This window comes from Eulemur rufifrons, chromosome 29 (assembly GCF_041146395.1).
Source record: "Eulemur rufifrons isolate Redbay chromosome 29, OSU_ERuf_1, whole genome shotgun sequence".
Lineage (NCBI taxonomy): Eukaryota > Metazoa > Chordata > Mammalia > Primates > Lemuridae > Eulemur > Eulemur rufifrons.
Window position 1 is genome coordinate 74,529,631 of NC_091011.1, and position 19,209 is coordinate 74,548,839.

The 19,209-nt window shown below is 35.0% G+C and overlaps 1 protein-coding gene across 1 annotated transcript in view; it reads left to right on the forward strand.

The window, feature by feature from the left end:
• The first annotated feature begins 4,458 nt into the window (after window positions 1–4,458).
• The window catches only part of PTPRZ1 (protein tyrosine phosphatase receptor type Z1), a 111,594-nt gene continuing 96,843 nt past the window's right edge, over window positions 4,459–19,209 (forward strand). The window contains exons 1-2 of the mRNA XM_069461654.1: window positions 4,459–4,498; window positions 4,619–4,684. Of these exons, the coding sequence (XP_069317755.1) occupies window positions 4,459–4,498; window positions 4,619–4,684 (106 nt within the window). The remainder of the gene's footprint in view (window positions 4,499–4,618; window positions 4,685–19,209) is intronic.

Genomic DNA, 19,209 nt, shown 5'->3' on the forward strand with positions numbered 1-19,209 from the left:
ACCTTGGAAAAGTCCACCTTAAGAAATCAGGAATTCTAAACTTCAAACTTTTATCTGTGATTATTTTCTACCTGAAGTTTCTTTTTCTGAGGCCCACTCTATTTCTCCCCATTATATTTTGGCCACTTTATAGCACTAAAATGTGTGTGTGTGTGTGTGTGTGTGTGTGTTTTTCAAAGAGGTGCTGCTAGAATTTGTAGTAGGAGGTAGGTGATAAATTGTTAATCAACATGAAGCAGAGACTTTCTTTAGGGTAAGGACACAATCGGAAACATTTTTGTAATTCAAAATATTTAAAATGATGTTTTTGTAGCCAGAAATGAGCACCATGATTTTTTTTGGCGGGGGCTGGGCGGGCTGGGGCAGTGGTTAAAAAGCTTGAGAAAAAAAATGCTAATGGTGTTTATTGAGGAAAACAAAACTTTGTTTTACATGAATAGGAAGAAAAATAAAGGGGTATTTATAAATAAATATGTGTATATATGTATGTATATATATATATATACATATTTACATATATGTAGGTGCTCAAGGTAGGTACATGAATGTTTAAGGTTATCTGAAATAATATAAACTAAATTTCTCCTAATATATTTAGCAGATCAAAAAGCTACTTCATGAATATTTTTTCAGGACAAATTTTACAGTAACTTTTAAAAGAGATTCATTAACATATATTGTCTTGTTGTATATCATATATACAGTTCCTTCTTGAAATTTCTTAGTTTTATCACTGCAAGATGATCACATCATAACAGACCTGGCAAATATTTTAAATGGAAAGAAACTAAAATTCACAGAAACAAGAAAAAAAAATCTACATTTCATTATTTTAATGGATTTTAAAGTGTATAAGCACTTTGATAGATTCTATTTTATATAGGATTTGCTGGTTTTCAAAGTATATAATGCAACAAAAAAGTGAACCTAGCTTCTTTTTTTCTTGTTCATTGGAGCTATCACATCTCATCTATCAGACTTCTAAGTAGAATTTTAAAAGTGGGGTACTCTCTCACGCCCAAGCACTATGTAATTAGCATATGAATGTGTAACGGATTGTTTGAAGTAACAATTAAGAGGACAATACATAAAGGAACTGAAGGGAGCTACCAACACCTGGGAATCTTGTATTGAAAACGCTTTCTTAATGTAAGTAATTAAAAACCAAGGACAAATGTTCATTGTATAGGGATAAAGCCGTACAAGGAAAGCTAAAAATCTGCTGATATTTTGCTGTCATCCTTTAGAATGAATCATTACCACTAGAGCTTACTATTCAGTAGTTTTCAATAGAATACTTGTTAAATGGAGGTTTTATATGGTATCTGATCTTCTAAAGTCACCAAAATGCATTTAAATGACAAAATATCGTATATTTGGAAAATATTTATACTTAAAATATGTAAAAGATGACAATAAATCTTTTCCCTATGGTCAGTGCAAAGTTTCAGAGGAAAATTTCAATTGATTGCCAGGTCATACCAAATATATATTCAGTTCTTTATAATTTATTTGTCCAAATAGTTCCTGCTAGTGAACCTTTAGCCCTCTGTATTGATTTATTTTGTTCCTCTTGGAGGCGTGCATGATATAGGGGTTCATGCTCTGGCAAAGCACATTAGGAGAGTAACCAAGAGTTCAGGGTTGTTAGGAATCCTTGACATTGGGGAAAGGTTAGTGGCGTAGAAGGCAGGATCTATGCATTATTATAATTTCCATTTTTAGCACTTACAAACTGCACAAACAACTTACATTTCTTTGGCATAAATTGCCTTATCTCTAAAATAGAAATTATTTTTCTAGACTGTTAAAGTCTGAGTCCATAATCTTTTATGATCCTTTCTAACATCCAGTTGTATATATTTATTTATAATGAAAAAACTCTTTTCCTTAGAATGTAATTTAAATTGATTCAGTCGTAAATGACTACCATCTTATGGGACAACTCTATTTGAAAAATAAATTGTGAACCTAATGTTTCATTTTTAAGTAGAAAAAAATAAATACAGAGATGAATATTCATAGCAGCATTATTCATAACAGCCAAAAAGTGGAAACAAGTCAAGTATCTGTCAGTTGATGAATGGATAAATAAAATATGGCATATCCATTGTCAAAACAAAGATTGTACCAGACAAAGTTAAACAGGCAAGGAAGACTTTATTCAAGGCTATTGTAATAGAGGAGGGAAGCCAAAACCAACTCTAGGCTCAACTCCTAAAAAGCATATGGAGTAAGGGTTTTTTAAGGGCTGGAGTGAGCTATAGGAAAATAACTGCAGGACATTTGGGGGGAAGTCATAGGTTATCTGTGTTTGCTAATTAACTTTATCCAAAGAAAAAATAAACTCGTATCTTCATGATGGGAGGTAGTTCTTGCAACTTTGAGCAAGGCCCCCCACTGAAGTTAGGCTCCTACCCTCCATCTAAACTGGAAGATGAGGATGTTATTTCTTTTGTTGATTCCATTTCAAAGAGGTGGTTTTTAGGTCCTGAGAAGTTCACTTAGTCAAATTGTCAGGTGGCTGTTAAAAAGATTTACATCTCAAAGGGGCAGAGAAAGAACTACAACTTTTCTATTATAAAAGCTATAAAAAAAATAAAAAATAAAAAAAGGAAAATCAGGGGCCTACAGTTAGGAAGAGGCTTTCTAGAGTTTAGTCAAGCTGAGGGGAACTTTAAGTCTGTCTTGCTCACCATGCAGTAGAATATTCTTGGGCGGGTAAAAGGAATGCAGCATTGATACATGCTGTACCACCGTTAAACCTTGAAAACATCATGTGAAGTGAAAGAAGCTGGTCAGAAAGGGCAGTATATTGTATGATTCTGTTTATATGGAAATGTGCAGAACAGTCAAATCTTTGGAGACAAAGTAGATTAGTGGTTGCCTAGGGCTGGGGATGGAGGTGGGATAGGGTGGCAGCTAAAGGGTGTGAAGTTTCCATTGGGGGTAATGAAGATGTTCTGAAATTACTTGCAGTGGCAGTTGCACAACTCTGGAAATATACTAATTGAATTGAATTGTGCACTTTAATGGGTGAATTGTGTGATATAAATCATATTTCAATAAAAATATTGTAGAAAACATATGTTGACACTCTAGCCTGGGCAACAGAGCAAGACTCTGTCTCAAAAAAAAAAAATGAAAGAAAAGAAAATATGTGTTGAAATGTGCTACATGGCCAATGGAATATATTTATCTAGTTATATGGATTAAAAAAATTTAAACAAAAACCAAATCTTTATTTCTCCAAGATAGGTTTTGGCTTTGAATAACCTATGGATTCTGAATGTGCATTTCTGATAGCTGGTCTGCCTTTTAGTTTTTATAAAATAGCTTAACAGTTATTTATGTTGTAATAATCAGAGAGTATATAACATGGAGGAGAGGAAAATAATTTCTGAAATGTCCTTGAGATTTTTGTATCCCTGACATTGGAAACTGTCAATAAAGAGAAAACAACTGTAGAGAGAGAATAAGAAATAGTTTCTTTTCCCAAGCGATGAAAAAACTGTGTGTGTGTGTGTGTGTGTGTGTGTACACATAAAATAAATGCTTGCATTCAAATGAATTCTATATTCACAGAACCCCAATTTAGGAATGAGTAATGTTCCACAAGTTCATTTGTAAGCTAACTATCAGTAGCCTTTTCTATAGAAACAGTTCTGCCAACACTGATCATGTTCTAAACCTAGCCTGCAAAGATTTATTTTATCCACAATGTAGCTGAAATGAAGTATTAATGTTAGTTCAGTTTGTATTAAGGGAAAATGACACAGGAAGGAGGAAGATGAATCATAATATCCCTATTTTTTGGGTACATACGTGGCTCCAGGCAAAATTTTGAATTATGTAGAGTGAGACTTTGGCTTCCACCCCATCTTCCTTTCTCTATCCCTTGCCCCATGTTCTAGAACTAGAAACTTTCTCCGTGGGTCATGATGCATCTACTACATTTAGGCTGCCCTAAACTTCCCATGCCCTAAACATCTTTGTTAATCCAAAGGACAAATTTGCCCACACTCTTTAATATAATTTTTCTCCCAGCCCACGTGCACACATTTAAATTCCAATTTTCTCAAGGAAGCAAATTTCATTTTGCATTAGAACGGAAGCAAATTTTGAAAGCGTGATAATCTTTGGGTTGCCTAGAAGTATTTACAGATAAAACTTGGGTTATATTCACTTATGAAACTTAATTTAACAAAGAGGAAAGAAAGAGAAATAAAATGTGAGTTATAAGCCCCCAAATGACTTTAATCAGTAGGATTTCCGGTATCAGACTTAGGGAATGGTAAGAAAAACATGGAGCCGTCTTCTCTGACGTCAGGCTCTCTTTGGGATGACCTCCTCTAAGCTGTTCCTGCTTTACCCAAATATTTTGCTTTGCTCCTGCATGAACTTGAGCATTCTTTAAATGTATTTACACTAACTGCCAGAACAGGGGCATTAGAGTCTATGACGGTGGTAGTTGAGGTTGAGAGGAGACAGTGGGAAGGTGACCTGGAAAGGAGAACTCGAAAACCATCTGTGGTATGAATGATTTGGGTTTCTTATATTTTTAAATTTTGAACACTATTTTTCTGCCCACTGATCTCTTGTTTTTTCTTGGTTATAGATTGGGCTCATGGATACTACAGACAACAGAGAAAACTTGTTGAAGAGATTGGCTGGTCCTATACAGGTAAACATATTATTTATATAATGAGATTTAGCAGAAATTTGTATTGTTTTATATCTATTTTATATGTAAAATAAAACTTTGTAGTACAACACATTATTTTAACTTAGCTACATGGATAGTTAGATTAATTAATAAGATATGTCAAATACAAAATTATCTCTAGTGGGCTTTCCATAAGCAAATTTGGTAGTGAAGAGCATATTGGTATCAGCCAGAGGGAGATTTGAATCCTAGGCCCATGCTGGCTAGATCTCCTTGGGAAATATGAATAACCTACCTCAGGCTCAGTTTTTTCATCTGTGAAATGGGAGGAGGCTGTTCTGAGCATTAAATGAGATAAATAAAGTATAAAGCACTCAGCACAGACCCTCCTTCTGAATTGAAAGCTCTCAATAAATGCCAGCTCCTATTGTTATGAGCATGGTAGTGATTATTTTTATTCATTTAACAAAGATTGATGGGATTCTTTCTCTTCCAAGGGGCCTTCTTCTGAATTACCGTGGCTGAGTTCAGTGGAGTCAGAGTCTAAAATGATTTCGCCAAATTACCAGACTTAGCTTAGAACATCATGAATATCTGAAGTTAGCTTAAAATATTTATAACCAGAAATCATAATCAGAAACACGAGAGGAGAGGAGGATCTTTTGGCCTGACTGGAAGAACATGGTGGAATTGGGATGAACCACAACATGCTAGTGACCATTTGGGATAGAGTTAAGCATTAGAGTTGGGTACTCATTAGAAATAATGTTGGGTTGATAAAATAAAATCAGATTAGAAGGGCTTTATCATGAGCCTGGCCAATTTGGACTTTATTTTATAGAGGAAGTGCAGTAGCATGTTGAATTTTGTAGATAGGCATACATTTTCTTTCTTTTTTTTAAATTCTTACTTTAAAAGTAGTAAATATCCATTGTAGAAAATAAATTCAAGCACAAAGAAGAACATGAAAATCACTCTTTACTCCTTTCAGGTATATCCACTAAAAAAATTGTTATGGTCCTTTCTGGGCAGTTTTTATTATCTGAGGTTTGTATATTTTGTGTGTAGAGTTATGCATCAAATTTACTCTTGAAACTATTTTTGAGCATTTTTCATTTCAATGATGATTCCTGCTAATCATGATACTGAATATATGCCTAATAGTCCATTGAATGAATGTTTTATTATTTAACCATTCCCTTCTTTTTAGATATTTAAGCTTCAGGCTTTTTGTTGGATCAAAGGGCTTGAATGTTTATAATATATATAAGGTCAAATTAATGTCAGAAAAGTGTGTTAAGTTTATCAATTTCCCCACATTTCCACTAACAATAATTTTTAAAATTAGTCAATTTGGCCAAAAAATGGAATTTTTTTTAACTTGCATTTTTCTGATTACTTAACTTCTTACCCCAAACAACAGGGTCCAGGTTAGAGTTCTACAGGGATATATGGTAAATAAATATTACATGAAGTAATGGCTAATTGAATAAGAATGGTAGACATGAGGAACTAATGGGAGAAGTGAATGATCCTTCTCATGAAGATGGAGAGTAGATTGGTGGTTACCAGAGGCTGGGAATGGCAGGGGGGAGGATGGAGCAAGGTGGATTGGTGAGTATAAAGATACAGTTGGATAAAAGAAATAAGACCTAATGCTCAATAAATCAGGAGGGTGATTATAGTAGTCTATTGTATACTTCAAAATGGCTAGAAAAGGATAATTCAAATGTTCCAGCATAAAGAAAAGATAAATGTTAAAGATGATGGATATCCCAGTTATCCTGATTTGGTCATTATGCATTATATGAACGTATCATAATATCACATGTACCCCTAAAATATGTACATCTGTTATGTATCAACTTAAAAAAATGAACGATCCTTGCATTTATCTTAAACAATTTCATTTGTCTTTTTGTTAAAAGTGCATGTTACCTTCCATTTGAATAAATTTGGGTCTTGGTTTCTCTAGATTTGATTCCAGGCCCTGGACTGATTTTTTTCTATTAGAATTTTTTTCTAAGGTCTCACTCTTGGGCCTGAAGTAAGATTTTTAAGTAAGACATCTAACATACAAGGAAAAATCTTCCCTTAGTCTGACTTTATTAAAATAATATTAACAATAAAACAATCATTGAACAAAAACAAGTCCAAAGATAAAATCAAAGGAAAAGTTAAAAAATTTTAAAAAGTAATTACTAACATGCTTTTTTGCTTCTGAAATATTTGGGGATCTTGAGTGTTTAAATATACTTTCTGATTACATGGTCCAAATATATTGTTGCTATTAATGAATTATCTAGGAAATTTCTTTAAAATTACTTTTACTATAATAGGTAAAAGTCTAAATCATCCTCCTACACTTTTGGTTGGCATCATGTTATTTTCTTTAAAAATTAATATTGTCACTTATTTTTATAAAAAGAAAGTTGCTTTTAGACAGAAAATAATATATATATGTTGTTATAAAAGCTAAATCTTTTACATTATGTTTTTATTATATATGTACTAAGAATTGGGTTATATGTTTATTAAGTAATGTAATAATGTGTCTTTTCAAAAACTTTATAATTTTATATACTTTATAACTTTATATCTGGCAACTATAACTCATTTTGTCCTTCTTTTCCCCCAAAAGAGAAATCTTAGTGTTTTATGAAAATTACAGCTATTTTTTAACTCCCCCAATAATTATGATAAACATGTTAAGAGAGATTATGAATGTTCAGAGTCTATCCCTAACCATGGAAGATGACATTACAAGGGAAAGCTCCCAATTTTCTTGGAAGATATTTTCTGAGGTCATCATCTGGGCAATATTTAGTGCAAGATATCTTTTTAGATGACTATTTAGGTATCGTTAGCATTAGTTTGGGAATGCTGCTTCCAGGATTAACTTTTCTCCAAGGAATTTTTCATGACGATTAAAGGTGTATGTGTTTTAGCCTTTTACATTCATATTTTTATTTTTAATTCCTAAGAATATAACAAACCAACTTTTAAAAATTCACCACACTATTTTTTAATAAGGTGTTTGCTCTATTAAAAGAGTAATACGTAGCTGTTGTACAAAACTTGATACATAGAGATAGGATCATAGAATAAAAGTCAGACTGATTTAGTTTTATTAACAACTAACTTCATATTTTCAGAGGAGGAACTAAAAGCAGGTTGTTTTTCTCTAACCAATGAACCTTTAAACAGAGGGCTCAGTTATTGAGCAGGTATATATGAGTAAAATGAAAAACAAAGGTTAATGCAACTTCCATTCTCCCTAAACCCAGAATCAGAAAACAGAGGACCTACCAGCTAGAGAAAAAGAGGATTACAGTTCTCACCACTCCAAGTAAGGGCGAATATTTGTGGACTAAAGGAACTAATGGAGTAATGGTGGTGTGTTTTTCCCAGCAGCCCTGGGTCCCTGAGCAGCTGGGTGTGCCTCATCAGGTCAGGAGAAGACAGTTTTACCAGTGGGTTTCAGCAGATGTAATAGCAGCGGCACATACCACTGTGCAATATCTTATTATCTTAGGAGACATCCACAGAGCTCTTCCTTTTAATGGGCTAATTGAGCATAGACATGGCACATGTAGAGTGGCCAGGCTTTCCCACAAGGGTCTATGCATAAACAATACATAGTTCTTTGCCTTATAAGCAAGTTGCATCATCCTGCTCATAACCTAAGGCCTATTGGCTATAGCTTCTTCCAGGAATAGTCTAACAATCAAAGTGATAGACTCATTAAAAAGTGGCATTTGCTGTGGGGGGCAGGAGGGCAGGTCTCAAAGCAGGATGTTCCAGAGTCAGAGCGAGGAGAGACGCTTACCAAAGTTTTAAAGAATGAATCATTATACTTATTTTAGTGCTTCCCATTGGTTTGGAGAATTATTCCTAGAATGTTTGAAGTCCTGGGAAGAAACGAGATGAGGACATTTTACAAGTGTGAGTTCCTACAGTGTGAAAAATGAAACAAACAAATGAAATTCTTTATCCAAATCAGTGTATCTCCCCCAAGCAAGTCACACCAAAGCCAAACCTTTAAAATGTGGATTTCTAAAGTGAATTATCTCTTTTTATTTTTTATATAAGTATTTAAAGTTCGGTAATATTTTCAATTTCTATGCTTATTATTCCACCTAGAAAATGAAAAACTATACTAACTGTATAAAATTTCAGGATACATTGGTTTTAAGATTCTTAAATGCAACTAATTTTGTGACTGTCTCAAGTAAATTCCTTTTGACCACATTTAGTTGTAGTTTCATCCTTAACAGCTTATCTTTTTGAACTGTAGATTTGTGTTCCTTCTTGTATTGTGTCATCATTTAAATTTATCAAATTAGCTGCAATCTAGGAAGGAAGAGCTTGCCCTTGAGTGTTTGTACATATAGATTTCTACTAATAAAAATTACCAACTACATCATAACACTTGTCTATGAGAGAGTCCATTGTGCTACTGTAAGACATTTAGAAATATTATGTTATACTGCACATCAAACATTATTTAAGTGGAACCACTGAAGCTAAGGTTGTTTATGAAAAAGTACACAATTATAATATGTGCAGTAACAATACAAATCCCTATTGGCTACCGGGTAGGTGGAGAAATAGAGGGTGGAAAGTGAGGAGAGGTATTATTCTTTTAGTTGTGTTCTTTACATAGGTTAAAAAAAACAACTTTTCTGTTCAGTACGTATGCTATAATTATGCTAAGAAATGACAGGGTTGGTAAATACAGCCGACAGTCCCATTTTTAAAGTTATTATAGTAGGATGAGCAAGTCTTGCTTGTCACTCTATGATGAAAGAGTGAATTGCAAATCTGGGAATGTCAGCACTAAGACTCTGATTCTTTCCATCATAACTTCATTTCATTTAAGGGTTTCAGAAAGTGAATGTCATTCTTCCTAGTAACCTTAAATTTTCTGTGACAATTTCTCAACTAAGACAATTCAGTGGAAAAAAATTCTAAGTCATTTCACCTTTTTTTAAATATCATGAACACATAGCCCAAGATTATCATAGATGCTAAAAATCTTCCTTCTCTGTGAATTGTTAGATCTTTGATTGCATCAAGCAGTGGTAAGACCATCAGAAATGGATGTACTTTAACTGCTTTAGCTATTTCTTAGAAGTAGTCACTATTGAAATACAATCTTTATTGTGTGTACTTTTAAAAATATTATATTGTTTCTTTTTCACCATCCTTTAAAAGAACTTGAAATAGAAAATTTTATATTTATATTCTCTCAAGTGTTCTTAAACATGGACACTTTTTTTCTTGTAGAGATAGCATCTCGCTATTGCCCAGGCTGGTTTTGAACTCCTGGGCTCAAGTAATCCTCCTGCCTCAGTCTCCCAAACTGCTAGGATTACAGTGTGAGTCACTGCGCCCAACTGTTAAACCCAGACACTTTTAAACTTTTAAACCTAGACAGTTTTAAGTTTTAGTTAAAGTGTTGCATTTGATTCAAATAAGAAAGTGTGACTGGTCTGGCCACATCTGAGTCGCTGTTAGACCTGGCTGGATACCCCGGAGTGGGAGGGGCTTTAAATGCTGAATTGACTCTGTTTCCTTAAATAGAATATCCTGTGTAAATAGTCTTTCCATTCTGATAAATTTATAGACCAGAAGATACTACTTATAGAAAACAAAAAGGCCATAATATAAGGTCGGATAGTTCGGTGTTTGGCTTTTTTTTGGTTTTTTGTTTTTGTTTTTGTTTTTTTGGATATAGTTAGGTTTAGGGTTTTATTTCTCTTGACTTAGGAGAAAGTAGGCCAAATTTAACTCAGAAAGGAAATTTGAATCCATGTAGAATAACGGCTGATTTTTGGCTTGCCCAGGCCTTTCTTTACTTCTAGAATCTGGATTACTGTTTTAGCATATATTTTCCTCTTTGATTCACCACTCCTTCAATTAAACAGATTATTCATTTCTTATTTCCAATTTAGGAGTAAAAAATAAAGTCCCAGGACTAGACTTAAGAGTTATCCCATTTCTGTTAGAAATTATTTATGTTTATGGACATAGATGAGAGGCCTGGAAAGATACACTCCAACCTGTTGGCCACAGTTACCACTGGAGAGTGTGAGTCTGTAGAAGTGGATGAGACCATTTCTTCCTATGTACAAGTTATAGTGAGAAAAAAAATTTTGACAACTATGTTGACAGAAAACTTTTTCTACTTAGTTGGAATAGTTTTAGCAGGAAGGGCAAATGTGGTGGGATAAGAGCCACAGCTTTGTGTTTCAGCCAGAATGTGGGGTCTCTGCTTGGCTGACTCTCAGTGAGAGGGTGTCATAGACTCTAATCAGAGCACAGAGAACACTCAGTGTAAGTTTTCTGGTCATCACTAACCCAAAGAGTGACCAGGCTGCTTAACTGCTCTGCATTCCAATTTTATTACCTGTAAAAAAAAAATTCTTAATAATGCTCTGCTTAATTGTGTATAGATCAAATAAATGCTTTGCATTATTGTAGGCAAGCTCTGTGAACAAGTACACTACAAATCCAAGTGATTATTATTGGGCAGTGTCTTAACGTGAGCCCAAACAGCTCAAACAAGCCTGGGCGCATCTGATAATCTCACAAGAGGATTTAGAAGGAGTTGATTTGCTTGAATGCATATTATGGACAGGGATTTACTATCATCTGTATATTTTTAAAGGTTTAGCTAAGATTTATATTCTGGGCAAACTTTTTCTATGCTAAATATGATGACTAAGGCATGCCTCATTGTGGAGGCTGAATAGCATCAGTTAAATGATCTAAAACTCAGACTTTATTTATATTGATTGTATTCTTGAAAATTGCTAATAGAGTAGATGGTAAGTGTTCTTAAAAATGATAAGAATATGAGGTAATGCACATGTTAATCAGCTTGATTTAGCCATTCCATAATTCAAAACATGTATACAAAAATATATATAATTTTTATTTTCAATTAAAAGATAAATAAATGTTTTTGAATCACAAAAATGATTTTGAAATATAGTTAGATATATTTATGACTTGTGGATTTTATCTCATTTATCCCTTGTGTGTATGTGTGTGTGTGTATGGCTATTTATCCCACTATCTATGAATGTCATGTTTCTGTTTTATCCCTGTAGCATGTTTTGTTCAGGAAAGGGACCCCCTGACTGGGCCAGAGCTGGGACTTCTGGCTGGAATGCAGAGGATCTTAGAGGTCCTTTGTGGCCTTTGCCACACCAGCATCCAAACTGTTATAGACTGTTCAGGGAGCTTCTTAACTATCATGGAATGTTCTGGTACGTTTGTACATTTGCAACAGCTGCCCAGATTCATTCTTGTTTTTTTTTTTTTTTTTTTTTGAGGCTGGAGTGCAGTAGAGTGATCATAGCTCACTGTAACCTCAAACAACTGGGCTCAAACGATCCTCCACCTCAGCCTCCTAAGTAGCTGGGACTATTGGCATATACTACCGTGCCTCGATAATTTTTTTTATAATTTTTTAGAGACAGGAGATTTATTCCTCAAATTGCACAAGCCTAAGGTTCCATGGGGAGGGAAGGAAACCTAAGTCCTATTTATAGGTCAGGTTCAGACCTGTAGAGCAGTGTCTGATAACCTGGGGACGGTGGGCCTGATGGAGGCCAGAACCGAAGGAACAGGCAGAGGGGAGCCCCTTAGAGAGAGCCATCGTGACTGAGGAAGAAATCTGGTGGCAGGAGCTGAGCAGAGTGGAGCCCGGTGTTGGCAGGAGCAGATTCCAGGTCCAGTATGATGCTCATGGCTGCTCTGCTGGGTCATTTTCCACCCAGAGCGTCTCTCATTCTCAAATGCCTGCACACTCTGTTTTGGAAACCAAAAAGCCCACACAACTCCGCCATGGGTATCCTTTTGAAAGATGTGGAAAGAGGAGGATGCTAGGGGTTCCAAGGCAGATCCATGGAGCAGACCAGCCAAGGTGCAGGCATTCAGTCCAATTAAACAGACACCTATGGCCAGGGTGACTAGTAGCCTCAAGCAAGGAGCAGCAATCTCTAACTTAAAATCAGATTCTTGTCCACTTAAGCTGAACTTAATTCTCTTAGGAGATGCTAATCAGCTCTCTGATTTGGTATAATAACTCCTGATGACGGATAGAGAAAGAGGAGATCATACCCAGGCTGAGGAGACTGAGTGATAAGACGGTACATGCCTTTCTGACCAGTTTCTCTCGACACTGAGATCCGTGGTGTGAAGAGCGGAGCCATTATCTTGATGAGTAAGATAAATGCCAATCTGGTATGTGTTTTTCCCCCAAGATGAAAATTACTTCACTTATTTCTCATTATAAAAACATGTTCCTTTAAGAAAATCATGTATATATCATATGTATTTTTCATTAAAATCTCACCTCCCAGAGATAAGTGCTCTTAATGTCTTCTGTTAGGGAAATATAATTAAAAACAAAATCTTCTCCGAACCCAGAAATCCTCCCCATAAAGATGGTAGATAAAGAAAACAGCTTTATTATCAAATAAACGTTAAACCAGAATGTAATACACATCACAGTCAATCCACTACAAGATTGCCAAGACAGAAAGGAATTTCACCCCCCATGTGGCCAAACAGGTACAACCCCTTACATACATGTTTTCAAGATAAACAGTAACTAGTCCTCAAGAAAGTGGACTTGACAACAACCTTGTCACACATAGTTCATCCAAACATTAACTGGTAATTGGAGTGAATGTCTATATTAGCTTATTGGCTTTATCCAGAAGAAAAATAAATCTCATAGCTACAAGAAGTAGCATTACAACTTGGAGCAACAGGCCTACGGAAGTTAGGCTCCTACCTTCCCACAGAAATTGGAAGAGTAAGGCGCTATCTTCCTTGCTGTTTGAATTTCACAGTGATGGCTCCTCAGGTCATGTCTTGAGAAAGACATCCTGAAGTACAGATACGATTATGTGATTTTCCTGTTCAAATCCCTTCCATTGCTCCCCATCACCCACAGAATGAAAAAATGGGCTTTTTAGCATGGTATATAGTGACTTTAGTTGATGTTTGCGTGATAGAACCAGCTGCTGAGATGTTCTTTTGTGTCCATGGCAGACTCTGGTCCCCCAGGTGGAGTACTTGAGTGCCCCAAGCTTTAGGAGGGACCCTGTACCTCCCAGGGAATTTCTTGATCTCCTACACCACTGAGGCCGGGGGAGGTGAGGTGCAAGGCAGTTCATGGCTAAGCTGTGGGAGTCTGAAAGGCTTTGCAAAGCCTAGGTGGGGCTCAGAAGTTGTTTTAGGTTTTGTTGTTTGTTTGTTTTTTCCTATAGTGACTTTAGTGATCTGTTTCTGGCTCAATTACCCTGTTTTATCTTTCATAATTATCTTTCCCTCTGCCTGCTGCTTTACCAGACTTTTGAAAAGCAGGTCTCTGATTCTAACTGTTCTTTAGCATCTTGCCTGAATACCAGGCCTCTGCACCATCTTCAAGTGAAGTTTTCCTACCGCCTCTTGTTTTGTTGTATTCCTGTACTGTCCCCGTGCTGGCCTCTTCGCTGCAGCACAGTGGCATGGCAGGGTTCATGTCTTATTCATCTTCTCTTTCTCAGAGTGTGGTATGTGCTCAGCAAGTGTGTATGGCGCAAATGAACAAAGCTGAGAAGTGAATTGTGTTTTCATCTTACAAATGGAGAAATAAAGAGATGGAGTCTTTTGCCAGGAATCACAAAAGGAGCAGAATACTGGAAACTTGAACCTGAGTCTTCTGTTCCGGAGTTCTGACCTGAAAATTCATCAGATGTATGGCTACATCTGATGTTTTTGTTTCAGCAATGTGGGAATACCTTACATTAATATGTAAGGTATAAAGTTGTTAAGCTTTAAATTCTTGTGTCAATATAAAAAAGGCTGGCCCCAAAGCCATTGTGTACAGTATGGTCCCTTTTTCCTTTGTGTGTATGTCTTTTTAAGGATTGTGTTAAAAGCAGTCATTTCTGGAAAGTGGAATTATGAGTGCCTTTTATTTTCAACTTTTTGCTTGTCTGGTATCTTCTAGCTTTTCTAGACTAAACATATATTTGTTTTATAGTCAGATTGGGGAAAAGGAGACTTAACTGTGTATCTGATATAATACAATTTTATTTAAATTAATTTTAATTTTAGGGTGATTACGAAGTTGTTTTACATCACAGAATGTCTTCTGCCTCATCCTATTTCCTCATTATATAATGGTCTGATTGTTTATGTATCTAAAAGACCTACATCTGAGCCTATTCCTACTTGACTAGAGCAGGTGAACTTCTTTACCAACCAGTAAAGTCCAAAATGCTATGTTAGTCATCTATGTCCTTAAGTAGTAGATAAGAAATTGTAATTAGTGTTAAAATAGATAACATTCTCTTAAAAAAATCATCACATCATAATATATTTGCATTTTACCTGGACTTAATCAGTATTCCACTGAGGACACTTAAAGTATCACACAACTTGATTTTCTTCTCTGCTATGGTGCAATATCCTCACTTTGCATTCGTTTCACAATCTGGGATCATTATCCCAGCTCAGTGAGAAGCAATTTCTCATAGCTGATTGTCTGAGTCACTGCCAGCTCAGTCACACTTTCTACATCATTTACCAGGAAGTATAGTTTTTTAAAAAGTCAGAACAATTATGCAGGTAACCTATAGCCGTAATATGCCCTCAAAATGTGCTTCAGAGCAGTCACCCACCCCTGGAGCTCAAAGTCTTCTGCAAATTGATTGACAATGTTACTGACCTATAGATCAAAGGATTCCCTATTCCAATTCACCATTTTCTAAGTGAGTCTCTATCGACATGAAAGAGTTCATTCTCCTTGAAAGGAGAACAGGTCATCTTTAGAGAGAAGCCTCTCTTGTTTCCTTTTTAGCAGAGGTACATCTTTAATTCCCATGGAGATAATGAAGAAAGCCAGTTTGGGATATGTTTATGAGGTTTTAGAGTAAATTTGGGGAGAAAGTTCTATAACTTTTAATTATGATTCTTTACCCCTAAAATGCACATGTTTAGGTAAACTCTATTACTCCTTTCACTTGTGGTGATTACTTATTCATGCTTAAGCACAGTAGAGAAAGTTTGATTTAAAATCTAAGTCCCATTGTGTGTTTTATGCCACCAACATTTTTAAAAGTAAATTGAGCAGAAAGTTAAGTTCTGACATATGATGCAGGTTCCTCTAATGTATCTGGCCATCATTTAATCATTTATGAATTATCACCGCAAGATATTTACATAGATTAGATACCACAGAGATCTGAGAAACTATATTTATTTGATCTTCATTAATATTTGGCCTTAAATAGATAATCACACCACTTTCCAATTTCCTAATGTTAAGCAATTAAACAGCTGACAGCTGTTGGCCAGATAAATATTAAACTTTGCCAAGTACATATATGCAAATTTTTATAATATTTGGACTATATTAGAATAGATTACAAGAAGTATTGAAATCCATATACTTTAGAAAACTTATATTTATAAATTCTTACTGAAAAATTATTTATCTATGTAATATTTTTAAAATTCATGCTAAGTTATCACAGATAGTTGTCTATTATCTGTGCATGCTTGCTCATAGTGTGTGAAGACACATCAAGCAAAAAGTTTTTGTGACTATTTTATGAAAGTACTTTGATTTAAGTAACATTAAAGATAATAAAATACTGAGTTAGTAAGGAATGTTGTCTTCATAATTGGAATATTCCTAAAGTTTTAAAGTTTGTTCCATTTTTGAAAATGAAATTGCCAAATGAGCCATTACAATGGTAAAGAATGAAGGGAACATTAAATATAGATGGTGTATAATGTAAACTAGTGGTTCCTAAATATTAGAGTGCATCAGAATTACCTGTAGGGCTTACTGAAAAAAGATTGCTGGACCTGACTTTCAGAATTTTTGATTCAGTAATCTGAGGTAGAGGCCATGAACTTAGTATCTAACAAATTCTCAGGAGATCCTGATGCTGTGGATGAGGAACCTCATATTGTGATATCCAGAATCTAGATCAGTCTTCAGCTAATGCTGCCTTAATTTGTGGAACAAATGAATGAATGATAGAGTCAAAAAGAGAAAGCATTCACATGAATATTTTTATATATGTGAAAGTGCTTTTGCCCTCTAGATGAAGTATGTTGACATGAAAATGCAATATTATTGCTTCCATATAATACGTAATAACATTTAAATGTTATTTTCAAAGCCTGCTATCTGCATCAGTAAGAGATAAGTTTTTGGGCAATTGTTAATGCAGCTTGCATTAATTTTCCCATCTGGGTGGAGCCTCTTTATCTACATAGAGAAATTCCTGACTTATGTGGGTCCAGGGGATTCCTCATTAGTATTCGGCTATAAGGTATCATTACCTTGCATTACTCTTAACACATTTATCCCTAGCCTTCCAAGGAAAATTCTTTTCTCATAATATTTTTAAAAATCATTTTTATTTACCTGGCTCCAAAAGATCCTTGGTATTGATAATATCAACAATTTTCCACTCCTGTAATCTTTTCTCCAGTTTCTAAATCCCAGTAGTAGAGTCATCCTAAACTATGTTGTTAGTAATAATAATTTTTTTCGTAATATTTTTGGCTGTTGGGAATGTAAGTTATTGCTATCTTCAAAACTATTAAGATAGAATAAAAATATTTCTGAATTTTTGTTTAGCAAAGGTTGGTATTCATCTTTTTTTCACTAGTTGTTTGAGTTAAGTAACTCATGTAACTGTCACTTTTCAAGTCAATAATGCCAGCTCCACAGAATGAATTATTTTCCTGTGACACATACAAATTACATTTTCCATCATAGGGCTGTATTTTTCTTGAAATTTAGTCTCTAACCCTGGGGGACATATTTGAAACTTTTAATAACTGTCCAAGAAAAGTTATCTGTCAGTTTCTATTACTGTAGCAGAGGACTTATTTAAAAATCTTAACAATAGATGGTAGAGACTGAATTTGTTGAGTAATAATTTAATTCACTTAATCATTCACTGAACACATCTTAATTGAGCACTCTTTTCTGCCAACAGACAGCAAAAAAAGACTAAGTACCCCTCATGGAGCTTGATTTCTAAAATAACACATAATAAATATCTACAGGTAAAGGAAATGACTCATAGTGACTTGGTAAACTCCACTGCATAAAATGCTATCCCATTCATGAATGTTGAGTACAGTCATTTTGGAGTATTATCCTCTGGAGTTATTCCAAAATTATAGGAATTAAAGCCATTGCTGCAAGTAGATAAACCACTACAAAATTTCTAAGGCCAAGCCATTTTCTATATTTTAAGCAAATAATATTTATTGGTACCTTTTCAAAGTTTAAAGTTTTGCAATCCTTTTTTAAAATTTCCTCAGACACAATTTTCCCACCTGGCTTAGGAGAATTCACAGTATACCTCCAGGTTATATGAGTATCCCCAATCAAACCATGCCTAGTAATGACGTGGTTCACGTGGGAAACTCCTGAAAAACTAGTTCTTAGTAATATTTGCAACCACCCATACCTGTTCCTCCTTTGTATTCCATACCTCCTCTCATTTACATCCTGAAGGCAGTGTGCCAAGCATAACTTCTTAATCCATGTCCAATGCAAAGAGAAGAAATTCTCTCTCCCTCATTAGCCATGGAGTACTCCTCATAATTTAAAGACAGCTTCTTCTCCACCTCCCTAGGAGGAATGTTAGACATAGTGACAGGAAAATTTCTTCAAAATTGTGTAAAAAGTAGCTTGCCATTTGGGTTAAATTGCTATTATTAAGCATAGCCAAGTACCTTCAGAATAGAATTCAGTGGTCATCGTGCCCTAATTATGAATCTCCTTCACTCATTAAAAGTTCTGCACCCCACCCAACCTGTATGCATTATTAGATATTGGTCAGGACTCTTGGTTGCTCGTGAAAGAGAAGCCTGAGAAATGTGCATACTCTGATCTATTTTGAGTAGGAAGTAGTTGTTGAGTGCTCCCAAAATTGAAGCAAGAATTTTCCTTCTAACTAGAAAAATGAGGAAAGGACCCAGCGATTGCCTAAAAAGACCTAAGGAACTGTTTATCTATATAGAAGCACTATTTATCTATATAGAAGCACTATTTGGCCACATAGAGGATCTTAACACATCCTCAGATATTCCTGTATGTCTTGATAACCCCAGACATGAGAACCTCTTTTGAACCCTAAAGCCTATACCCCAATGGACATGGTGAGAGAGATTATACGTCTGAGAGGGAATTCAAAGACTCTCTCTGAGAGCCTGGGGAATGTAGGAACTGATTATTTCCTACACTAATTCTAAAAACAGTTGCCATGACTCTTAATCCATTTCTTGGAAAATAGACAGCTGACAATAGGGTATAGAGAAGGTTCTATAGAGCCCTAATAAATAATGATAGTAATGGATTGTATCCTGTTGAAGAAAACAGGAAGCCTTAAATTCAAACCAATATAAATTAAGAATTGAAAAAATTAAATTTGATGAGGAATGAGCTATTGACATAGTTTCCAAGAACAAAATACTTTCTAATTACAAAGGGAGAAAGAATA